Here is a 20,008-nt window from a genome sequence, read left to right on the forward strand (position 1 = left end):
TAGAGTTCTTCTGTCACTCTCCCCTCTTCTGTTCAGTTCCTTATATGAATTGTGGTTTTGGTGGTGAGGGAAAAGAGTAGAGGAAGGGTTGGTATGTCTTGTTTCTGTTTTGTTTCTGTAGGCTGTATAATTTCGCCCTCTTATTACCTTTTTTCCATTAACTGTCCATCTGCAAGAGCTTCCATCTCTTCTCTCTGTATACCTGATTTGCTGCCAGAAGCGCTGTTTCTTAGAGGCAGCTACTGGTGGTTCAGCCATATTAGATAATTTCACATCACTAGGGCTACGAACTATTAAGTCCTAACCCTGTGTTCAGTATTTTTACCTTTACTGTTTTACTCTTTCTCTGGTGTAATCCTGTCTCTGCTTCCTCTGAGTGCCTTGTACCCCTCTGCTCTTTTTCATGGAGTCTTTTTAGCCTCCTTCCTTGCCCTCTTTGCGTCCGCAGGCTTGCAGAAGGTAAGCAGTGGGATTTCCTAGGGAATTTATTGTTTTCCTTCACTTTGAAGATGCTGTAATCTCTTGTCTCCTAGAAATGATAACGTTGAAGGCATGGGTCCTGTGTGGTTTTATTTATTCTCCTTGTTTATTTTATATCTGTTGTGGGAAGCCGAGAGAGAGGTTTGTAATCAGGCTACATCCATTGTTCTATGAACTTGAAAGATCCAACAATCCCTGTTTTCATATAATTTTATACCTGAAAAACGCAAAAGAGTCAACTGAAAAACTACTACAGGTAGTAAAAAATTCAGTTCAGTAGTGAGATATAAAAGTAGCACATAGAAATCTGTAACTTTATTACATATAAACAGCTTGGAAGCTACAATGGAGAATTCCACGTGTAACAGGCCAATAACGAGTAAAACAACAACAAAACCTGGGAGTAGCTGTAACAAGACATCTATAAAACCTAGTGTATTAGTTTCCTGGGGCCGCCATAACAAAGTACCACACACTAGGTGGCTTAAACAACAGAAATGTATTCTCTCACTGTTCTAAGCTAAAAGTCCAAAATCAAAGTGTTGGCAGGACCATCCTTCCTGTGAAGCCTTTCAGAGAGGATCTTTCGTCGCCTATTTCAGCTTCTCGTAACTCCTTGTGTTTCTTGATTTGTGTCAGTATAACTCCAGTCTCTGCCTCCATCTCTACATATCTGCCTAACTTCTCTTTGTGACTTCTCCTGTCCGAAGAACACCAGTCATCTTGGATTAGGGCTTATCCTAATTCGTATGATCTTATCCTAACTTGATTCCCTCTACAAAGACCCTATTTCCAAATAAAGTCACAGTCGTAGGTACTAGGGGTTAGAACTTGAACATATCTTTGGGGGGGACATAGTTCAACCCATAACACCTATGTAGGGAAAAAATTTAAATATCTCTGAAGGGCGTACAGCAGATTTGAATAAATGGAAATATATACTATATTCTTAGATAAGAAGACTGGACATTTTTAAGATGTGAAATTTATAAATTAACTTGAGGAGGATGGACATGATCCAATAAAAACACTGCTCCTTTTTGATTGCTTCCATTTTGTCTTCTTGGACTCTTGGGTAAATTGAACATTTGATGCTTGCATAATTCTTTGTACAGTACTTTGAATTTATATTACTACCTAAATGATATTTTGAAAACTCATCTCGCCTGTTGTGATGAGTCAAGTTGGGGTAAGTCTTAACATTTGTATTACTAATATAGAGCTGAGTTGATCTGGAAATGCAACTTTGCTAAAGAGCATATGTGCAACAAGTGATTTGATCTGTGTGAATTAATGGTTTAAAATTTGGCTTCTGCTGTTTGATGTAAAAGAACCTTTCTGTTAGGTCTTGGCAGGGTTTTAAATTTGGGTGATATCTTCTAATATTGTTTCTTTGGTCAGGACAGAAATAAGTTTTCTGGGGCACCTGGGTGGCTCAATCGTTAAGCATCCGTCTTCGGCTCAGGGCGTCATCCCAGAGTCCTGGGATCGAGCCCCGCATCAGGCTCCTCCGCTGGGAGACTGCTTCTTCCTCTCCCACTCCCCTTGCTTGTGTTCCCTCTCTTGCTGGCTGTCTCTCTCTCTGTCAAATAAATAAATAAAATCTTTAAAAAAAAAAAGTTTTCTCTTAGATTTTTGTTTTCAGTGAGTAAGAACTAGTCATAAATGTTACGATCTATGAAATGTTTAAAACAGAAATATTGCTTAGGTTTTATTACAGAAGCACATGTAAGGAACATGTCATTAACCCAATTTTGTCACGGAATAAGGGAGGAATTCTACTTCAGTGAATTTACGTGGTGAAATGTCTAATCTTCCTTAGTATTAAGCTGTCAGTTGTGAATTATTTTGCTAATGTACTCATCTATAACACCGCCTAACCGATTTGTTCCTTATTACCACATCTTTTCTCCTGGGTATAGTTGCCTTGAAGCCTGAAAATCAAGATAGGCGAATTTACCAAGAGTTTTATGTTAATTAAAATTAATAACATGAAGGCAGGCCTGAAGATTTGAGTTACTGACTAGTGCATGGGTTTTGTCAAAGTTAATTTATTGAGCTGGGGACTTTTCTTTTTTTTTTCTCATTTCTGGGCTTTGAGTTTTGTTTCAATGGGTTAAGGTTGTTTGTTAGATAAATGGATTATAGATGATGAATATAAATTTACCTGATATATCCAAGAAATGAGTGAGCATGTCAGTTACTAAAGAACTCTAGAATATAACTGATATTGCTGTTTCTAAATAATTAGGATGCAAATAATTTTTACTTAATCTTTGGTGTACATAATTTAGTATTTCTTCTGGTTCAGATGTTTGGTTCCCTACTTAAAATCTTTCTGAGGCTTCCCACTATTCTGATTTTTGAAAAAAATCCGATGAATGGCATTTCACTGTGCACTTGCTGTTCTCTCTGGCTGTCACCTCATCTCCTACCTCCCTTTTGCCCTGTTTTCAGGTTTCTAGATCTTCCTTCAGTTTCTGGAGCTTCCCATACCCTTTCCTTTTATGAGCATTCCCCTATGCTGGTTGCTCCTGCTGGCTCTGATGAACCCTCTCTTTTTGTCAGTGTTTTACTAAGTTTGTTTGTTGAGCTCAGTGCAAACTTCACTTCCTGATAGAAATCTTCTCTAAGGCCACTGGAGTCCCAGTCCCTTATTTTACATGCTTTCTTTTCATATTTTTTGTCTCCTATAATAGCACTTAACAGTAATTGTCATGAAGTAGTTAATTTTGAAATTCACGTTTAATGCCTACCTTCATAGTGAAAATGTAGGCTCCACAAAGGCAGGGACTGTCATTGTTTCTCATGGTATCTTTAATGCTCAGCCTAATGTTTGACATACAGCAGGCAGTCAAGTAGGTATTTATTGAATACATAAATGAATAAGTAGTGCTCAAACATTACTCAGTATTTCATTGCACATCTGTAGAAGACTGTTAAAAGTTGTTATTGATTGCTTGTAGTCTTAATCAGTTTTATCATTGTTCAGAGTCCTGGGTAAAAGCTTATGTAAATCTGGAAAAAAAATTTTCAACTTATGTAAATCTGGAAAAAATTTTTCGACTTAAAAAAATGAGCAATAGGCATAAAAGCAATTTTCTTTTTTTTTTTAAGTGTGAAGTGTTGTTGGTTCTATGGAAGAGCAGCTTTTAGTAAGGGTGTTTTTTCAGATTTTACTCTTGCCCACTCTTGTTTTCACCTTAAAAATTAGTGAAATCAAATAAATATACCCTATTATAAGTATTTTAACTATGATTTTTTAAAAAATTAAGAAACACAAATACAGTGCTGGCTCCAAAAGGCTTTTTTTTATAGTAGGAAAGTGTCACTCAGAATTCTGCTATGTAGCTTAATGACATTTCAGATGTGTGATGTGTCATTATTAGATGAGATTATCATATTATTAAATGATAAAAATAAATATTAAAATATTGAGTCTGCAATTCATTAAATAAATATTGCCTTAAAAACAAATAACAAGTTATCACTTGAGTTCCAGTCATGTGCCAGACACTGGATATATATTCATAAACAGGGTCACTGTCCTCATGAAACTTACACTTTAGTTGGCAGAGATAGACCACATTCTGATAAGCACACAAATAGATCATGACAACCTGGTGTGTGCCATAAAAGGAGAAAGTAGGAGAGCATAAGTAGAGAGAGACCCCTGACCTAGTCTGGGCAGCAGGAGGGGGATAGTTTTCCCCGAGGAAGTAACATTGAGAAGAGATCTGAAGGAAGAGGAATTCACCTTCGGTGAATATTCCAGGCTGAGGGAACAGTATGCGCAGAGGCCCTAAGGCAGGAAGAGCATGTTTTTGAGGAACTGACAGCAAAAGACCCGGGGAACTAGACTAGGGAAAGGTATGGGGAAGTGATTCAATACAGAGATGGAGAGGTAGTCGGGAGACCAGATCAAACGTTAAGGATTGAGTCATTAAAATGTGGTTACTGTTACCAGTTTGGAAACTTAGGAAATTACAGTATTGGTATTATGATGTAAAGGAATACTATGTAACTGTAAAAAGAAAAATGAAGTTTACTATGTACTCAAAAATAAAGAAATTCTAATTTAATGTTGTAATTTTAAAAAAGAAAGACCTAAAAAGGGTTAAAACCTGACCCAAAGATATGTATGCGACCTGTGCCATATGAATTTTGAAGGATTTTTTTGGTGTAGTAAATTATCCTCTAATATGGATTTATTGTAGTAGTAATTACATATTTTGTTATATTTCGAGAATCTATTTATTGTATCTCAAGTCAGATATTTTATGTCAATAAGCGTAGTGATTAAGAACATGTCTGCTGGTCTGAGATCCCGGGTTGACATTCTGGCATTGCCATTTACACAGTTGGATAACCAGGCAAATTACTTCAACTCTCTAACGCTCAGTTTTGTCAACTGTAAAATGTGATCAGTAATAATATTTACCTGATAGAGTTGTAGTGTGAATGATATGAGATCATACATATGAAGCATTTAAGAGAGTGCCTAGATATGTTCATCACCTAAGAAAAAGTTACTATCAGTTTCTATGAAAAATACCTTCTCAATACCACTTGCCTGAAGTTAGAGTGCAGAAAGAGAACACTGAAGGAAGTTATGCCAAAAACTTATTGTAGTTGCCTCTGAGAGCTGGGACCGTGGCTGATATTTTTTTCTTATTTTATTGTTTTGTATATTTTCTAGATGTTGAAACATGGGCATGTTTTTAAAATTAGTAATGCCTTCATTTAAATATGCTGCGTTTGCTGAAATGTAATTTTTCATAGCCTCTTTTTCAGCGGTGTTAGAAAGTCTATATAACCTGATTCAGGTGACGTTAATTCTACACATTTATCCATAATTATTTCTTCTCCGTATTTTGATTACCGTTGTACCATTTGTACCACTTAAAAAGGCTTTGTGGCCATAGCTGCTTAACTGTGATTGGAAAGGAAAAGGGCTTGCATTTTGAGACCATCTGTGGGAGTTGCATTGTCTGAAACTGACAAGAGATCATGGCAGATGGTGAGGTCACAAAGATTGACTTTTTGAGCTTGACATAATGTGTTCATGAAGCTGGAAGAAGAAATCCGACTTATTTTTAACCAACTGAAGAGCTTGGTGACAGGAAAAAGTGTACGATTGTTGAGCCTGGATAAAACATAATGCATCAGTGCACATGAGTGGTTTATCTTTGAGAATCACCAGTGCCACCAAAGACGGCAGTTTCTTGAAACATTCAGTGCCATGTTTATTTACTTTCTAGACTCTTGGTTTTAAGTCATGTTGCAAATAATTTTTAGATTAAAAACAATGTTTAAAAAAAGCAAAAGCTTTAAAAATACTTAGAAATGTGTATTTTTAAACTAAAGGTTATAAACTCTCACTCAAAGCCAGTACAGCATACTTCTTCATTTTTAATTGAATGAGGCAGATCTCTATCATAATCCCATTTCTTTTTATAACATTTATCTTAATGTAATTTTACATAATTTTTAAAAAGATTTTATGTATTTATTTGAGAGAGCGAGTGAGCAGGAGCCGGGTGTGGGGCAGAGGAAGAAGCAGACTCCTTGCTGAGCAGGGAGCCTGACAATGTGGGGCTGGATCTGGGGACTCTGGATCATGACCTGAGCCTAAGGCAGGCACTTAACTGACTGAGCCACTCAGGCACCCCTGTAATTTTACATAATTTAAATTACCTTTGAAGGTTTATGCTTGCTGTTTCTCTGATCTACCAAGATGTCTTCAGTGCCTAGATTAGGGAAGTTCAGTGCTTGCTGGATAAATAAATTAATGAATAAAGTTCTTGCCTACTTCTATTAATTTTAGAAAAGTTTTTCCTAACCATAATTAGACACTTTATTTCCTTTTTAAACTAGATTTATGATGTGGTATTTTTCACTTCTACTACATATGAGTTATGTATTATTTATTTTGGAAGAAGAAACCTTAATTTCTCATGGAAAAACAGCAAACTGCTTTTTTCCTTGACATTAAGGGCTTACACTGTGCGAAGCAGTGTCATAATAATTTTTCATGTCTTGACTCAATTAAGTAGATGTACTACTTGTTACTATTTTTGCAGATGGAGAAATTGAGGCACAGAGATATTAAGGTAAATTTACTCAAGAAATCCTTGCATTTTGGCTCTGTTTCAAACATTTATCATTTAGGTAACATTTAGAGGTTCTGAATTTGAATTTAGTTCTGGTGAGAGGATACAAAGGGAATACTAAACAAAATTAAGTTTGTTAATGTGGCTCATTAATGTGGCTAAGCAGTATTTTATTGGTCACCACTTGCTATTGTGTGTTGAAATAGTAACACTGTTAATTTATTTTTTTTTAAATTTGGGTAAATATCACAGTGTCACTCAATAGCCCAGCCATTAGGAGAAAGAATATCATATTGAGGGGCGCCTGGGTGGCACAGCGGTTAAGCGTCTGCCTTCGGCTCAGGGCGTGATCCCGGCGTTACGGGATCGAGCCCCACGTCAGGCTCCTCCACTATGAGCCTGCTTCTTCCTCTCCCACTCCCCCTGCTTGTGTTCCCTCTCTCGCTGGCTGTCTCTATCTCTGTCAAATAAATAAATAAAATCTTAAAAAAAAAAAAAAAGAATATCATATTGAATATTGACTATTGTAATGAAGCAGATGTATGGAGACAAGCCACTTTAACCATAACAGCTATATTTTGGAATGAAGAAATGGGGAGAAGGGAAAAAGGACATTTACTAACTGAATCTGGTAGACGAGCCCAATGATGTCTGCTTATATTTCATTGACCAGAATTATGTCATATGGTCAGCACATCTGAAAGAGAAACTGAGAATGTGGTACTTTTTTTTGTTGTTGGGCGCATTGCCACCTTCAGCTTCTCCTGAGGGAGAAGAGGAAAAGGCAACAGTATCTGCCTTAGATAGATACAGTAAGTTTCTAAAAGTTAACAGGGATGTTGATGGAAAACACTTCATTGTCTTTTGTTATAACTACATTTCAGTAGGTCAGAAGGTAATCTTAGAAATATTTAAAATTGAATTTTTTGTGGTTAGGAGTGTTTATGTATGAACTTTAGGGTATTTGGCACATTGACTTGGAACTGATGATTTTCATCTTGACAGATTGTAATTTACTGCTAATAACATAACCTTGAACAACTCAGTATACCTTTATTTCAGATGAGGACACTGAAACTCAAAGGGGTTAAGTCATTTGTTGAAGGTCGCACAGCTAATAAGTGTCAGAGCTGAAATTGAGCCTAAATTAAGAAAATCCTTCTCTTTTCACTCTGCTAACACTGTTGCTTTATTTATTAGATGCCTGCTTCAATCAGGACACTTAGAACCAACTGTTATTTTAATTTTTTCTATTTAAATAACCAGTTCTTGTTCCTCTCTTGTATCTTTGAGTTCCCACTGATGTTTTTTAAGCTTTTAAGTTGATTGCTTCATGAATGAAGAGAAATACGAATTTACTTCTATTACTTCAGCTGCACTTTGCAAGTTTTATTATTTTCTTTCCTTTTTTTAAGTTTGTTATTTTTTTAAACCTTTTTTTATTTTTAAAGATTTATTTATTTATTTATTTATTTTTTAAGATTTATTTATTTATCAGAGAGAGAGAGAGAGACAGAGAGAAAGAGCACAAGCAGGGGAAGCGGCAGGCAGCGGGAGAAGCCAGCTCCCCTCTGAGCAAGGAGCCCCATGCGGGATTAGATCCCAGAACCCTGGGATCATGACCCAAGCCAAAGGCAGACACTTGACTGACTGAGCCACCCAGGTGTCCCTATTTGTTATTTATTTTTGAGTAATCTCTACACTGAATGTTGAACTGGAAATCACAACCCCCAAGATCAAGCACTGCGCATTGTCTTCCGACTAAGCCATCCAGTTTTATTATTTTCACTGTCATTCCGTTCTAAATTCTATTATTTCTTTACTGCTATTTTCATTGTCATTCAGTTCTAAATATTTCAGATTTCTTTCTTTAACTCAGTGGGTTGTTTGGGCAATAATATACTTTGATTTTTTAAATATATGATTTTTAACTGTTGATTTAAAATAGCTGATTCCTAATTTAACTGCTCTGTGGTCAGAGACCACAATCTGTATAATATTGCCTCTTTGAAATTTGTTACTACTTTGTTGATGATTATGTATGTGGACACATTTTGTAAATGCGTGCTTAAAGAGATGTTTTCTATCTGTTAGGTACAGAGTTCTGTGTAGATGTATTAGACCAAGCTTGGCCAAAATATTAATCTTCAAAAGGAAATACTCCTATTTTAGCCTTACATTCTTAGTTTTAAAATATTAGGTAATTTAGGGAATGGGATGTCAGGAACTTGTGCTTTATTATTTACCTGATATTTTTAATACTGAAGAGAAAATAACAAATAGTTGATGAATGTGAAACAGCTCTAGCATAGGAACTAGATTTTCATATTAGATGGTGACAAACATTGGGAACAAATCTACAGCTACCATGGGACAATGAAAATCATAGTGGTAGTCCAGGTCTTACTTGTGTTTTTTTTTTAATTTCTGTTTTCTTTATCATTGAAATATTATAAATTCAGTGTTGGTTTTTTTTCCTTTTTTTTAAGATTTTATTTATTTTTGAGAGAGAGCGCAGGTGCCCCCATGAGCAGAGGGAGGGATAGAGGGAGAGGGACAAACAGACTCCCCCTTGAGGGGGGAACCCAACTCAGGGCTCCATCAGAGGACCCTGAGATCATGACCTGAGCCAAAGTCCGATGCTTAACTGACTGAGCCACCCAGGTACCCTGAAAAATTGTAAATTCAGAGTTTTACTGAAAAGTAAAAACACCTTTTTTTCACCCACAAAGTTTTACTTGTAGATTCAAGCTCTCTAGTAAATGAGGCAGACAGTTGGAGCCTCCATTTCTTGAAGCCTCATTGTTCATGGTCTTTTCAAAATTCAGTTTTATTTTTTCCTTCCCCTTAAATGTCTTATTAAAGCTTTAATTTTGAAATTAATGTAAAATAAGAGAAAAGTTGCAAAAATAGGGCAAAGAACTCCTGAATACCCTTTACCCAGGTTATCCAGTTGTCATCATTTTGCCACACTTGCTTTATCATTTCTACTTTGTATATACAGATGATATATTTTTTTCATCATTCGGAAGTAAGTTTCTATTGTTGTACCTCTCCACTTCTAAATATTTTGGTGTATTTTTTCTAAAAACAAGAACACTCACTTAAAAAACCCCACAATTTTCTGATCAACACAGGAAATGCAACACTGAAACAATACTGTTCTCCAGTCTGTGGACTGCATTTCAGTTTTTCCAGTTGCCATATTAATGGTCTTCATGGCCATTATTTTTTCTGGCCCAGAATCAGGTCAAGGATCATATGTTGAATTTAATTTTTATGTGACTTTAGTCTTTTTAAACCTGGGATGTTTGTCAGGTTTCTTTTTTCTTTCATGACGCAAAAATTTTTGAGAAGTTCAGTCCATTATTTTGTAGAATGCCCCTCAATTTAAATTTCTCTGCTATTTCCTCATGATCAGATTTAGATTATGGTTTGGGTGGAAATGTCTCAGAAGTGGTACTCTATCCATCTCAGTGCACTTGTGGAGATGCATGATGTTGGCTTGTGTCATTGTTAGTGGTCACTTGATAGGTTTGATCACTTTGGCTCAGTGGTGTGTATCAGGTTTCTTCACGGTAAAACTTGAATTAGTAGGTATTTTGTGGGATGATATTTCAAGACTATGTAAATATCCTGTTTCTTACTAACTTTCACCCACTAAAGTTTTAGCATCTATTGATAATCCTTGTATAATCAGTCATTATGTTTACAAATCGGTGGTTTTCTAATTGCATTATTCATTTATATTTACTATTTGGTATCATACTGCAAAGAAGAGCTTTCCCTTTTTCCTTATTATTTATTTCTATCAGTATGAAGTCCTGGATTGTTATTTTATTCAAAGAGTTTATAGTCTGTTATAATCTGTTATTACCAGTGTAAACTTTGGTGCCCAGTTGTTTCAGATTGTCCAGTTGTAGGCCCTTTAAGCTGACTCCTGTATACTTTTAATATGACTCCATCATTTTTTGAGCTCTTCCTTACTGTAGGTACAATAAAATGTTCTAGTCTTATCTTGCACATCTCTTGCCCCAACCCTAGAGTTGGTTATTTCTCCAAGAAGCTCTGGTGTTTCTTTCAGTGTGTTACCTAAAGCAACAAAGGGTGGTATTTCAGAGTCCAGGTTTTATCATTTGTTAGCTGAGTTGATTTGGTCAAATTATTTAACCTCTCTAAGCCCCAATTTTTATTTGGAAAATGAGGATTAAAATGGTACATATCTCATAGTGTTTTTGTGAGGATTAATTTAAATGCTCCACTTAAAGAACAATGCATGTCACATGGTAAATATGACATAAACATTGCCTATTATTATTATTACATTACTGTTCCCTCTTTTTTCCCCCTTTAACAGGATGTTCTTTTAAAGAATTATTGAAGACGAAGTTTTTTTTTATTTTTGTTTTTTGTTTGTTTTTTAATGGCTTTACAGAATTTTAAATCGAATACAATTTGACATGACGGCAAAAAATGTAAGTATTTGTAAATTTTTAAATGTAAGTATTTTTAAAGTGAGTTGTACTTTTTCCTATGCACATTTTCTTCAGTATTCTAATTAATCAAGTTCAGTTTACTGGCATTAGTTTATAATTGTTTTTGTTTATGCAAAGAATGAGATAGTGAACTTTAATGCTGTTGAATATAGCGCTTGAATGGGCACGGTAGCACTCTTGTAAATTGCTTCCAAGTTGTGCCTTCTCAACAGCTGCAAAATTGCTATCTCTAGAAAGTTTCACCACCCCTCTCCTTTTTTGGTACTGTAATAAATTTTTGTTTTGGTACTTGCTGGAGATTTACTAGCCTTATCGAGAAAATCACTGTTTTCTTTGGCCCAATTTTTTTCTTGTGGACTTACTCAAGGAAATATGTATACTGAGATGTTGTTCAGAAGAAGCTTGCTGTCCTCCATGAGATGATTCCTGAAGGGACGTTAGATTTTTGATGTTTTGGAGAAGTTAATTCAGTTTCTTTCCTCTGCTTGAGGCTTTTATTTCTGAATCTGCGCCCTTTCAAGTTATTTGCTTATTCTCCAGCTGTATCAATAGATTTGTTTGCAGTTATGCGAAGGATTATGCCAGAAAATAAATGTTGCAACATACAGGAAGATAACTTAAAATTGCTTTCCTGTTCCCAGATTATGATGTTGGAATCTTTGATTATACATAACAGAAATCACCTTAGGCTACCTTAAAAAGGGAATTTATTATAAAGATACGAGAATGTCTTCAAGACTTTAAGAGTAAGAATTTAGTGGGCCCTCAGAAGGATCTGGGTGCAAGAATTTGAAATGTACCAAGAATTGAAGCAGGGTTTAGTTTCCATATATTCTCCCTGCTTGTCTGTGTGCATCTGCTTCATACTCTGTCTCCCACTGCAAATTATGCTCCTTAGTTCTCCAGGCAGCTTCTCAATATATGTGTTACAGAACCAGCCTGTTCAGAGAAAGAGAGGTGCGAAGGAAAGAAGGAAGGCAGCTTGACAGAGCCTGTCTGCCCCTGTCAGCTCCAATTTCAGACTCCTTGGGGCGGACCTCTGGTACTGCTCAAGTGTGGAATCTACTAGTGGTTTACTTAATTGTGACCAGGAGAAGCAAGCATTATATTGTGTGAAAAGGTCTCCTTGTCAGCCAGACAGATGGTTCCAAATACTGCCCATTATACATCTAAAGAATAACATTAAAAAAAAAACCTCCATGATTTATCTCTATTTTCCTATTGTTATCCTTGCTTTTGACATGCTGTAAGCAGCTATAAGCAGATACAGATTTTGCTTCATTATCATTGAACTAATTTTGTTAGGATAAATTATCAGGAGTAGTCTGCTTTCACCTAAGGTTGTTATATATATATATTTGTTAAAGTGCTGTTTGTGGAAAAGAAGAAGCAAAGTTTTAGTCTGTGTATTGGGAATTTTCTTGCAGAATATTATCTTGATTTTTTTCTCCTTAGGAAAAAGGGGAACTAAAAGTTATCCTGAACCACAAGCTGGTTAACCTTCAAATAACAAGCATATTTTGGCTTAAAATGTACCTTGAATCAAATATCATCTTCCTAGTCATATGTACAGTTTGCTGTATTAGAAGTTGTTTCCCTAAAGTAACATAAAGCATTTGAACCAGTGGTAATTATACTCCCCTTATTTTGTGTATCTGGAAGAAATCAAACAGTGAGCAATGTGTTTCTCTTTCTGCTATGGCAACCTAGGGGGAGAGGGATAAGGGAGGAGCTGATCCTCTTTTGATATCTTAGAGTTAGGGACATGAAGAGGTCAGGCCTCAGATTGGGCTGAGCTGACGCATGTGGGAAAGAATTGAAATAGACTGTCTGAAAATAACCAGTCAAGTTCACTATCCATTTTGCAATAGAGAAGAACATTTTTGTGGCTTTTAATATGTTTTGTCAAGATACTTACTGAAAGGATTATACTAGTCGCAATGCCATGAGTAATGCATTCTCCTCCCCGCACCCAGCATATGTACCTGATGCTCCTCCCTTCCTAGGGCTTATAGTGTCTGTAGTGAGAGAAGACAATAAATACATATATAATGCCAGGTAATGATAAATGTCATGACGAAAAGTAAAACAGGGTAAGAGGAGAGAGAATGATGACAGGTAGAGTTCTTTCAACTTAGGGGTTCAGAAGAGTTCTCTTTAAGGAGATGGTGTTTAGACAGAAGTGCTCTTGAGTCTCAGTCCAAGAAGAGGAAGACAGCCATTTAAGTATCTGGGAAAAGAACATTCCAGTTAGAGGCAGGAAAAGGTGTGGTTGTTCAAGGAGCAGCAAGATGACCAGTTTATAAGTGGAACAGAGTAAGCAGGGAAAAGTGGTAGGAGATGAAGTCAGAAAGAAAGGAGGAGCCAGATCACGTGAAGCCTCAAGACTGGGGTGATGGGTGTGTATTTAAAATGTCAGTAAGAAGCCATTGGAGACTTGGTGGATAGTTGGATGACCGGACTTACTATTTTAGGAAGTTTGTCCTGGCTGCTGAGTGAATAGACTGAAGAGGGGCATAGTAGAAGCAGGAGACTCATTTGGCACTTCCATCAGTAGTTCACACAACAGAGTGTGGTGATTTCATGCTGGGGTAATGATATTGGAGATGGCGAAAAGTGGCTGGATCTAGGATGTATATGAAGGGACAGCCATTAGGAGTTACTGAGTGATTAGGATATGGGGGCAGGGAAAAAGTAAAAGAAGACTTCTCAGTATTTGGCTTATGTAACTGGATAAATGGCTATGCTGTTCAATGAAAAGAAAAACTCCGGGGGAACTCTGGGACTTTGTGGCAAACTCAGCAATCATTTTGAACATACTAAAGTTGACAGACCTAAAAATCCCCAGGTAGAGATATTGGCTAGGTAGATTGATAAATGACTCTGGAGCTCAGAGGGAAGGTTGGGATTGGATATAGAAATTTTTGAGTCATTTCATATTAAATTATTTTAAAGCAGTGATACTACATAGAACGTGAATGGATAGAGTATACATGAGGACCCAGGGTCTGAGCACAGGGATTCTTCAGCATCTGGGGAGGAGGAGAAGCAGCAAAGGACACTCGAAAAATGACCAGAAAGGAAAGACGTAGTGTTATCTTGATGGTCTGGAAGCCAGGTGAAGGAAGTGTTTTAAGGAGGAGGGAATGATCAATTGTGTCACATGCCACTGAGAAGTAGGTAACTCTTAGACATGAAAGAGATTGCCCAGGTCCTACAGAGGCATCATTAAACATGTATTCACATATTTACATCCTTATTTTCTGTTTCTCATTTTACATATCTTATGAGAACAGTTTTTTTTTGAAGAGTTGTTTTTGTCTTACCCATGCCATAGTAGGTCTCATGGTTGCAAATGATAGAAACCCTATTCAAAACAGCTTAAGGCTAAAAGTGGAATGTATTGATTCACACAACTGAAAAGTCTAGGGTACTCTGGCTTCAAACAAATCTGGTTACGGGGTATCAAATGATGGTGTCAGGGCTATATCGCCCTTTTTCCATCTCTTGGCTCTATATGGTAGCAGAATACCCTATATTGTCTTTATAATTCTTACCTCAGAAGGAGAGAAGGAACTTTTCCTTTTTAGCACTTATATTTCAAATTCTGTTGAGGAGCTTTGGTTGACTCTGCTTGACCCACATGCTAAGACAAGCCAGTGTGGAGAAAGAAGTGGGCCAGGTCTGGGTCGTGGGTCCACTTCTACTGACATAGCAACAATTGAGGCTCAAAGATTAACAGTCATACTGGAACTACATGGATTGTGGAATGGATCATTTTGCAAAAAGGAAAGTCTGTAGACTTGGCAATATATTCATTGTTTCTGGGATAAAATTGTTGTTAAATAGTATCTAGTATCCACTGATACTCTTACTGACCACAAATGCAGTGTGTTCTGACTTAAGCTCATTCAGTATACAGTAAAGAATTTGAAAGGTAATTCGATGTGTATTTTTTGCCTCATCAAAGAATCTTTTAAAAAATATGTAAGCTATGATACTCACTACAGAAAAATTAGAGAATACAGATAAAGAAACTAGCCTAGAGATTATCAGCAGAATTTTGCCTAGGAAGACATCTGTTATATTTACAAATATGTGTGTGTGTGTGTATAACAAAATGTGTGTAAAGATTTTTAATAAAAATGAGGTCATACTGTTTTGTAACCTAATATTTAGCTTAATCTCGATGATGAATGTCTTTTCTTGTCTTAATATCTCTGCAACATCATTTTAAATGACTGTTTTATGTTATCTGCTATATGGACATTATACCAGTTTCCTAATATTCGCCATTAAGTTATTCCCACTTTTTTTTTTTTAGCTTTTTGTTTATTTTTGCTTACTCATTGGATTATTTCCATAAAGCAAAGTCTTACGAAATTACTAGCCCAAAGGGTGTGTGCTTTTAGGGGGCTTTTGTTTCATGTTGCTAAATTGCATTTCAGAAAGGTTGCACTCATTTATATATTAATCAGTGGTGTATGAGAGTGCCATTTCCCTTTATTTTCTTTTTAGTCTTTGCCAATATAATCAGCAAAAAAAAAAAAAAATGGTATGTAGTTTATTCATTTCTCTAATTGCTAGTTAGGTCAAACTGGTATTCTGTATGTTTATTGGTCACTTGCATCTCTCTTTTGTGAATTGTCTGTGTCAGTGTTGAAGGGTTAAAAGCCATTACCATTTGAGTAACAACCCACACTCGGGTATTGCTTTGTCACTAACAGTTATATTCACGTAATTATTTGATTTGATCTCAGGAGCTCTCTGAGTTTGTTGTGCACATACGTATTGTCTCCATTTTGCAGTGACTGTTCCAAGATTACGTTGCTTGTGAATGGCAGAGCTGAACTCAAGAGTACAGATCATCTCACTCTGAATCTTCTTTTCTTTCAGTTTTGTCAATCTAAAATGTTAAATGTTAGTGAAATTATAGTGTTATTAATGGGAAATATGGTTTGAACCCTAAAAATTGGGCTTGGATACGTTTTATACTACAGACACTTAGTGACTGTTTACAGTATGCAACACAGTGTTTGAATATCCAGATAGAAAACTTTTCTCAGGACCTTATTAGGTGAAAAATTTTACATAAAATGAGTTCACCTTTTACTTTTGCTCTGTGAACCATTATTATTATTATATCCTTCTTAAATAGAATAAGGAAAGAAAAGCTATTTTTAAATGCCTTTCATAGCCAACTTTTTCTACTCTCAAGTAATGTTTGAGTCTTTATAGTGTTTATAAAAGCAGATACTAATAAATTTTTGAAATTTTAATTAATTTTAGTAATATTTATATAAACTCTAAATACAAATACCTCTCCTCCATCTGTTAGACCAAAATCAGCATACAGTATTGACTCACAATTGACCTTAATTTTTTTAGAGTTTAATTTGTTGGTTATTAAGATGCAGATGTACTGCTGCTTAAAAAGTTTCCAAATTCGTTCTCTGCTTCACTGTGCAGAAGTTGGCCATTAAGAGCAGGTGTTTAAACATAACAGTAACCCAGTAACTGTGAACTCTCCGCTGTGAATATGTGGTTTCAGTTGAGGTTTTTGCCGTTATCCTTGTATAATAACAAAAAGGTGTAAACTGATGCTTTTGAAATTATTGTAATATATGTATTAAACGATCACATTGTATTAAGCATAGAATATTAAGGACTGTCTTTGCCTTCTTTGCTTTTTACAGTAGAACACCAATGAAAGTTTTGTTTTATAGCAGAAAAGTGTTTTTTTTTTGTTTTTTTTTTTTAGGAGAGGCATGTTAGTGATGCCACAGTAAACTCTTGGCATTTACAAATTGAACACTTAACATGAATATTTGTGAGCAATTCTGGAGATCCATATGGTGGTAATTTGTTGCCAGTTTTGTTGGAAAGGGTTTACTTCTAATACCATACTTATAAGAACCTAGATAGAAGTAAGTATCTGCACCACTATCTACATAGAATTGAGAAGCTGCATTTTATATGTCTTCCACTCAGCTGCGGTCGTAAAAAATTAGCATTAGATGCTAGAGATGGGTTGCATCAAAATTACTTTTCCATGATGTGAATGATATGTAGAAATATTTCTGGTAACATATCTCTTGACAAAAAGAAACAGCTATGAGTAGTGCATTTGAATTACTAAATAATGAAATAATTAGCTCTTACATTATGAAATTATAAAGTATCAAATGAGTGCTCATGAAGAATATATAATGCTAATGCAGTGGGTAGTTTAAAAATAACATTAAGTGCACAGATACAAAGTTATAAAGATTTGTGTGCTTTCAAATCTTTTTAATGTGCTAGTACTTTGAAAGGATGTTTGAGGTACCAAGTTAACATTGATATTTAAAGATTACGAATCTATAAGGATTAAAACAATAACATAATAGTAATAGTAGAATCATTTATTGGAATTTTGCTTTATGTCAAGTTTTCAAAAATGGAGGGTTTTTTCCTCCTGTCTCTATAATAAATTTTTAAAATTCTGATGATACTACCATATTTAGTTCTGTGATTCCAAGAAGTCCAGTGGCTATCACATTAAATGAAATAAATTGTCTAAAGGTGAATTTATAAACATGCCTGCTATAGATAGTCCCTCAGATACCATATTAATAATAATGAAGGTTAACGTGATGGAGCACTTTGTGCCATGCTCTGTGCTAGGCACTTTACATGAACTATCTTAATCTTTCTATAACCTAAACCGGTAAGCACTTCTAGCATCCTTCAGTTTACAGTTGAGGAGACTGAGGTATAGAGAGTTTGTGTGACTTGACCATGACCATGCACATAGTAGTCTTGATGAGCCAGAGTATGAGCCCAAGCAGTTGGATTTGAGACCAGTAGACCTCACCTCCTCGGTGTGGTGTTAATGGTCTTTATCTGATCCATTACATATCATAATGTTGAAAAGCATCATAGGCAGTGATTATGAACAATAAAAATTAAGGGCAGCATGAAGGTGGAATTGTGGTGTATCTGTTGGCAACTTCAGGGCTGCCCCATTACTTGCTTTCAAAAAAAAAAAAATCAATAGAATCTGTAGATTTCAGTTGCACTCACAAGTAACATTATTTCATTAATTTTTATCTTAACCTGGATAGTTCCTGTTTTTCCCATTTCAAGCAACGTATTCTTTTTAATTCTACTCCTATCAATAACATAGTTAATTCATTTTTATGTGGCTATCTTTATTATTTGACATGGTGCTTCACTAGAAAGTATAAAATAGCTTATTAAATGACCACATAATACTTAAGGATCCTATTTTTAATTTTTAAAACTATTTTATTCAGGTTGGTTTGACCTCTACAAATGCAGAACTAAGAGGATTTATTGATCAGAATCTCAGTCCAACAAAAGGTAAGGACAGATGAATAGAAATTTTCTCTGCATTGAGCTAGTTTTATTTGTTTTATAAAATATGCAGCTACATGTGTACTTCATGTATAATAATAATTATGTAATATGACGGTGTTGTGTTATCATATACCAAATAACTTGTATCATATGAAAGTTAGTTCTGAGAGGTGGGGGGAGAGAGAGAGAATGAAGGGAGGGAGAGTGTGTGTGGTATTTTTTTTTTAAAGATTGTATTTATTTGCTTGAGAGAGAGAGAGCACGAGCAGGGGGAGGGGTACAGGGAGAGGAAGAAGTAGACTCTTCGCTGAGCAGGGAGCCCAATGTGGGGGCTTGATCCCAGGGCCCTGAGATCATGACCTGAGCCAAAGGCAGACACTTAACCAACTGAGCCACCCAGGCATCCCTGAGAGTATACGTGGTATTTGTGTTACTTTTCTCCATCTCTTTCCTAAGAGGTCTCTAAGACCACCTTTTTTTTTTTTTCTAAGAGCCAGAGAGAGGGAGAGAGAGAACACCCATGTGAGAGTGAGGGAGGGGTGGGAGGGCAGAGGGAGAGAGAGAATCCCAAGCAGGCTTCACCCACAGGCTTGAGCTTATAACCCTGAGATCATAACCTGACCCGAAATCAAGAGTTAGATGCTTAAACGACTGAGCCACCCAGGAGCCCCTAAGACCCCTTTGATTAATAATCCTCTTACAATTGAAACTAACTGTTCAAGCCACTTTTTCCTCAATTTTCTTGCCTGATTGCCTTACTTCCTAGTGTTTTAACTTGTAAGGAAGTAGAGTAGAATGAATGAATACATATAAAATTCCTGTGTCTCATATATGGCTTACTGAAGGAATGCTTACATCAGAAATCTGACCCACAAGTACAAGAATTTATGCAGGACTCTGGCTGTATCTTGCTGTATGTATCTTTCAACAGTATCTTTTGGTATGTAGAGAGAACATACTGAAATATTTATGGTTGAAATGATAACAATGTTTCGGATTGGCTTCAAAATAATCCACTGGGGGAAGAAGAGTAAAGTGGGTAGTATTACAGATAAAACAAAACTATCTGTGAATTGATTAAATTCTTTATGCTGGGTGATAGTTATATGGGGTTTCATTATTCCTTTCTCTCTTCCCTTGTATATGTTTGAAATTGTTCATCATTAAAGGTAGAAACAAAATATATGTCATTATAATACAGACAGCTATGAGCGAAACATATACCCTCAAAGGGTATATGCCCTGGAGAGAAGGCTAGAGAAGTCTATATTTCAGTATAACAAAGTCTAGCTTAATAATAATGTCTGTAGAATTACTCTGAGAATTTAAATATGTGTTATGAAACAGTAAAAGATACTACAAGCCTTAATGCTTCTCATTTTTCCAATTTTTTCATTGTAGTAAAATGCACAATATAAAATTTACAGCTTTAATCATTTTTAAGTGTATAGTTCAGTGGTATTAGGTACATTCATGTTGTGTAGCCATTACCACATCCATATCCATAACTTTTTATCTTGCAAAACTCAAATTTTGTACTCATTAAACAATAACTCC

General features: G+C 35.8%; 1 protein-coding gene across 7 annotated transcripts in view; it reads left to right on the forward strand.

Annotated features, from left to right (window-relative positions):
• TFDP2 (transcription factor Dp-2) overlaps window positions 1–20,008 on the forward strand; it is a 179,645-nt gene that overhangs the window by 43,249 nt on the left and 116,388 nt on the right. For 3 of the 7 annotated variants that reach the window (XM_040636721.1, XM_040636722.1, XM_040636723.1), the window contains exons 2-3: window positions 10,951–11,068; window positions 18,388–18,454. The exons of 1 other annotated variant lie outside the window; for it this stretch is intronic. In XM_040636721.1, coding sequence (XP_040492655.1) covers window positions 11,054–11,068; window positions 18,388–18,454 — 82 coding nt within the window. In that variant the 5' untranslated portion in view covers window positions 10,951–11,053. The remainder of the gene's footprint in view (window positions 1–10,950; window positions 11,069–18,387; window positions 18,455–20,008) is intronic. 3 more of the 7 variants (XM_040636724.1, XM_040636729.1, XM_040636726.1) reach the window with 1 other exon arrangement.

Source organism: Ursus maritimus, unplaced genomic scaffold (assembly GCF_017311325.1).
Source record: "Ursus maritimus isolate PB19 unplaced genomic scaffold, ASM1731132v1 scaffold_20, whole genome shotgun sequence".
Lineage (NCBI taxonomy): Eukaryota > Metazoa > Chordata > Mammalia > Carnivora > Ursidae > Ursus > Ursus maritimus.